The sequence below is a fragment of the Capricornis sumatraensis genome, chromosome 16, assembly GCF_032405125.1.
Source record: "Capricornis sumatraensis isolate serow.1 chromosome 16, serow.2, whole genome shotgun sequence".
NCBI classification, from domain to species: domain Eukaryota; kingdom Metazoa; phylum Chordata; class Mammalia; order Artiodactyla; family Bovidae; genus Capricornis; species Capricornis sumatraensis.
In genome coordinates this window covers 40222096-40225740 of record NC_091084.1, presented here as the reverse complement: position 1 = coordinate 40225740, position 3645 = coordinate 40222096, and the positions used below count along the sequence as shown (strand labels likewise).

At 46.6% G+C, this 3645-nt stretch overlaps 1 protein-coding gene across 2 annotated transcripts; it reads left to right on the top strand.

The window, feature by feature from the left end:
- The first annotated feature begins 959 nt into the window (after window positions 1–959).
- LOC138092504 (heterogeneous nuclear ribonucleoprotein A/B) lies at window positions 960–2591 on the top strand. 2 transcript variants are annotated; one of them, XM_068988481.1, is made up of 2 exons: window positions 960–976; window positions 1053–2591. In XM_068988481.1, the coding sequence occupies exon 2, from the start codon at window positions 1075–1077 to the stop codon at window positions 2071–2073; it is 999 nt and encodes a 332-aa protein (XP_068844582.1). In that variant the 5' UTR covers window positions 960–976; window positions 1053–1074; the 3' UTR covers window positions 2074–2591. The 2 variants fall into 2 exon arrangements, with proteins under 2 accessions (XP_068844582.1, XP_068844583.1); XM_068988482.1 differs by lacking the exon at window positions 960–976 and having other exon boundaries at window positions 1035–1861; window positions 2003–2591.
- Window positions 2592–3645: the final 1054 nt, after the last annotated feature.

The window sequence follows — 3645 nt, the reverse complement described above, 5'->3', positions numbered from 1 at the left end:
TCATTTCCAACAACCAAAAAAATGAAGCACAGCCTAATCTTGGGTTTTTCATAAATGGAATGAGAACAGAATGACAGACAATGCTGAAAGAGCAAAGTAAGATCACCCACCATGCTCCCCCACTTAATAAACTAACTACTACTGAAAGTAGTTTTCAGGTACTAGATACATACTTTGGTGTATCGTTGGACACATTTGGACACAATTGCAATTATGGTGAACATATATTTAGATTTAGACTTTTATTGGCTTAATGGGATTTTAGAGGTATTTAGAAGCATGAGGAAGAAATGGGGCCTCCCCTGCTGGTTCAGTGGTAAAGAACCCACCTGCCAATGCAGGAGATGTGGGTTCGATTCCTAGGCTGGGAAGGAAATGGCAACCCACTTCACTATTCTTGTGTGGGAAATCCCATGGACAGAGGATCGTGGAGGGCTACAGTCCATGTGATCACAAAAGAGTAGGACACGACCTAGCAACTAAACAATAGTGACGATGGGGGAAAAAATGAGGATTCAGGGAAGAACTCTACATTTCTGGCCTGTACCATTATATAGAACTACTTTGTTCTATATATAGAACTACTTTGTTCTATATATAGAACTACTTTGTTCTATATGATGTGATGTGAGAGTTGGACCATAAAGAAGGCTGAGCACCAAAGAATTGATGCTTTCAAAGTGTGGTGTTGGAGAAGACTCTTTAGAGTCCCTTGGACAGCAAGGAGACCAAATCAGTCAACCCTAAAAGAAATCAACCCTGAATATTAATTGGAAGGACTGATGCTGAAGCTCCAATACTTTGGGTATGGGATGCGAAGAACTGACTCATTTGAAAAGACCCTGAGGCGGCGGCACCGCGCGGCCGGGGCGAGGTTGGGAGTCGGTGGGTTCCTGTAGCTGCGGAGGCGGACTAGGCTAGCGCGAGGTCCCAGCGGCTCCGTCGGTAGACGGGGGAGAGGCCCGGCAGCGCGAGCGTGAGCGCGGCCGAGCCCGCGGGTGCCTCCTCGGCGGGTGGGGACGAGCGGGCCCCGCGGCGTCATCGGCGGCGAGGAGCCGCGCGCCTCGGCCTAGCATGTCGGAAGCGGGTGAAGAGCAGCCCATGGAGACGACGGGAGCCACCGAGAACGGACATGAGGCTGCCCCCGAGGGCGAGTCGCCGGCCGGCACTGGTACCGGCGTTGCGGCGGGCGCTGGAGGCGGGAGCGCGGCGCCCCAGGCCGGCAACCAGAACGGCGCCGAGGGTGACCAGATCAACGCCAGCAAGAATGAGGAGGACGCGGGAAAAATGTTCGTTGGTGGCCTGAGCTGGGATACCAGCAAAAAGGATCTAAAAGATTATTTTACCAAATTTGGAGAGGTCGTTGACTGTACAATAAAAATGGATCCCAACACTGGCCGGTCAAGAGGATTTGGATTTATCCTCTTCAAAGATGCAGCCAGTGTGGAGAAGGTTCTAGACCAGAAGGAGCACAGGCTGGATGGCCGTGTCATTGACCCCAAAAAGGCCATGGCCATGAAGAAAGACCCAGTAAAGAAAATTTTTGTAGGGGGTCTGAATCCTGAAGCCACTGAGGAGAAGATAAGGGAGTACTTCGGCGAGTTTGGGGAGATTGAAGCCATTGAGCTTCCAATGGATCCAAAGTCGAACAAAAGACGAGGCTTTGTTTTCATTACCTTTAAAGAAGAAGAACCTGTGAAGAAAGTGCTGGAGAAAAAGTTCCACACCATCAGTGGAAGTAAGTGTGAAATCAAGGTGGCTCAGCCCAAAGAGGTTTATCAACAGCAGCAGTATGGCTCTGGGGGCCGTGGGAATCGCAATCGAGGGAACCGAGGCAGTGGGGGCGGCGGTGGAAGTGGAGGTCAGAGTCAGAGTTGGAATCAGGGCTACGGCAGCTACTGGAACCAGGGCTACGGCTACCAGCAGGGCTACGGGCCCGGCTATGGCGGCTACGACTACTCGCCCTATGGCTATTACAGCTACGGCCCCGGCTACGACTACAGTCAGGGTAGTACAAATTACGGGAAGAGCCAGCGACGCGGTGGCCATCAGAATAACTACAAGCCATACTGAGGCTTCAGCAGGATGACTGACCACACACGCTTTGTTTGGATATCGAGTGAACACAATTATGTACCAAATTTAACTTGGCAAACTTTCTATGGCCTGTCCCATGTGCATCTTATTTAAAATTTCCCCCCTGGAAATCACTCTCCTGTTCAATATTTCCAGAGCTCTAGTTGTTTAGGCAGCGTGTGGTTTCTCAAGAGGCCAGAGCGGCATTATGGGCTGATTTTTATTACTGGGTTACCCAGAACCAGATTGGAGGGTCTGCTTCCTGCTGCCGCTCTGCAGCCTGGACCTGTGGACCCTGGTTGTAAAGAGTAAACTGTATCTTAGAAAACCAGTGTCACCTTTTTTTCACCTTTTAGTTTTATATTATTTGTGTCATACATTTCCTATAATGGAAGTGTTAATTTTACTGTACTTTTTGGTACCTTTCGGGAATCTAATGTATTGTAAGGTATTTTACACGTGTCCTGATTTTGCCACGACCTGGATATTGAAGCTATCCAAGCTTTTGAAATAAAAATTTAAAAACCCCCCCAAAAAAAAAAAAAAAAATGAAAAGACCCTGATGCTGGGAAAGATTGAAGGCAGGAGGAGAAGGGGACGACAGAGGATGAGACAGTTGGATGGCATCACTGACTCAATGTATATGAGTTTGAGCAAACTCGGGGAGATAGTGAAGGACAGGGAAGCCTGGCGTGCTGCAGTCCATAGGGTCGCTAAGAGTCAGACACAACTGAGTGACTGAACAACAGTGACAACAAAATGTTGTTCTAGCGATATGTGTCTATTTAAATTTAAATCTAAATTAATTAAATGAGATAAAATTTAAGTTCCTCAGTTACTAGCCACATTTCAAGTACTCAATATCTATATGTGGTTACTGGCTAGCACAATAGCACAGATGGAGAACATTTCCATCACTGCAGAAAGCTCCACAGGACATTGGTAAGAGATGTCCATTCTCCTCTATCACAGGGGTAGGTAACTCTTTCTGTCAAGGGCTAGATAGTTAATATTTTAGGCTTTGAAAGCCATACGGTTTCTGTTGTAGCTACTCAACTCTGCCACTGTAGCATGAAAGCAGCCAGACAAAATGTTAGCAAATGACCATGGCTGTGTTCCAATAAAACTTTATTTACAAAGAAAAATGCAGTGGGCTACACTTGGCCTGCCCACTACCTGCAGTAAACTTGCTCTACCACATCACCCTACTTGTTTCTAAGAATTACTTCTTTATTTTTGAATTGTCTTTCTCTCCATGAGGGCAGAGACTGCATCTATGTTGCTCATCACAGTGAATTCAATACTAAGAACACATGCTTAATTAATATTTGATGACTGACTAAATGAATAGTGGTGTTGCCCCTTACTGGACTAGGGAATGCCAGAAAAGGAACAATACTTTAGAGAAGATAAAGAGGTCCCTTATGGACATGCTAGTTGTACTATAGTTTTTTTTGGTTATTCTCTCTGTAGTCTCTTTCACCTTTAGCCTTCTTTAAGTCTCATTAGTCTCGAAGTCAGTGATATTTTTCAGGAGCTGGACAGAGTTACTGCTTTATGGACTCACTC

Bases quoted from the DNA above. Each gene is read 5' to 3' on its own strand.
- LOC138092504 (XM_068988481.1), top strand. From the start codon at position 1,075: ATGTCGGAAGCGGGTGAAGAGCAGCCCATGGAGACGACGGGAGCCACC.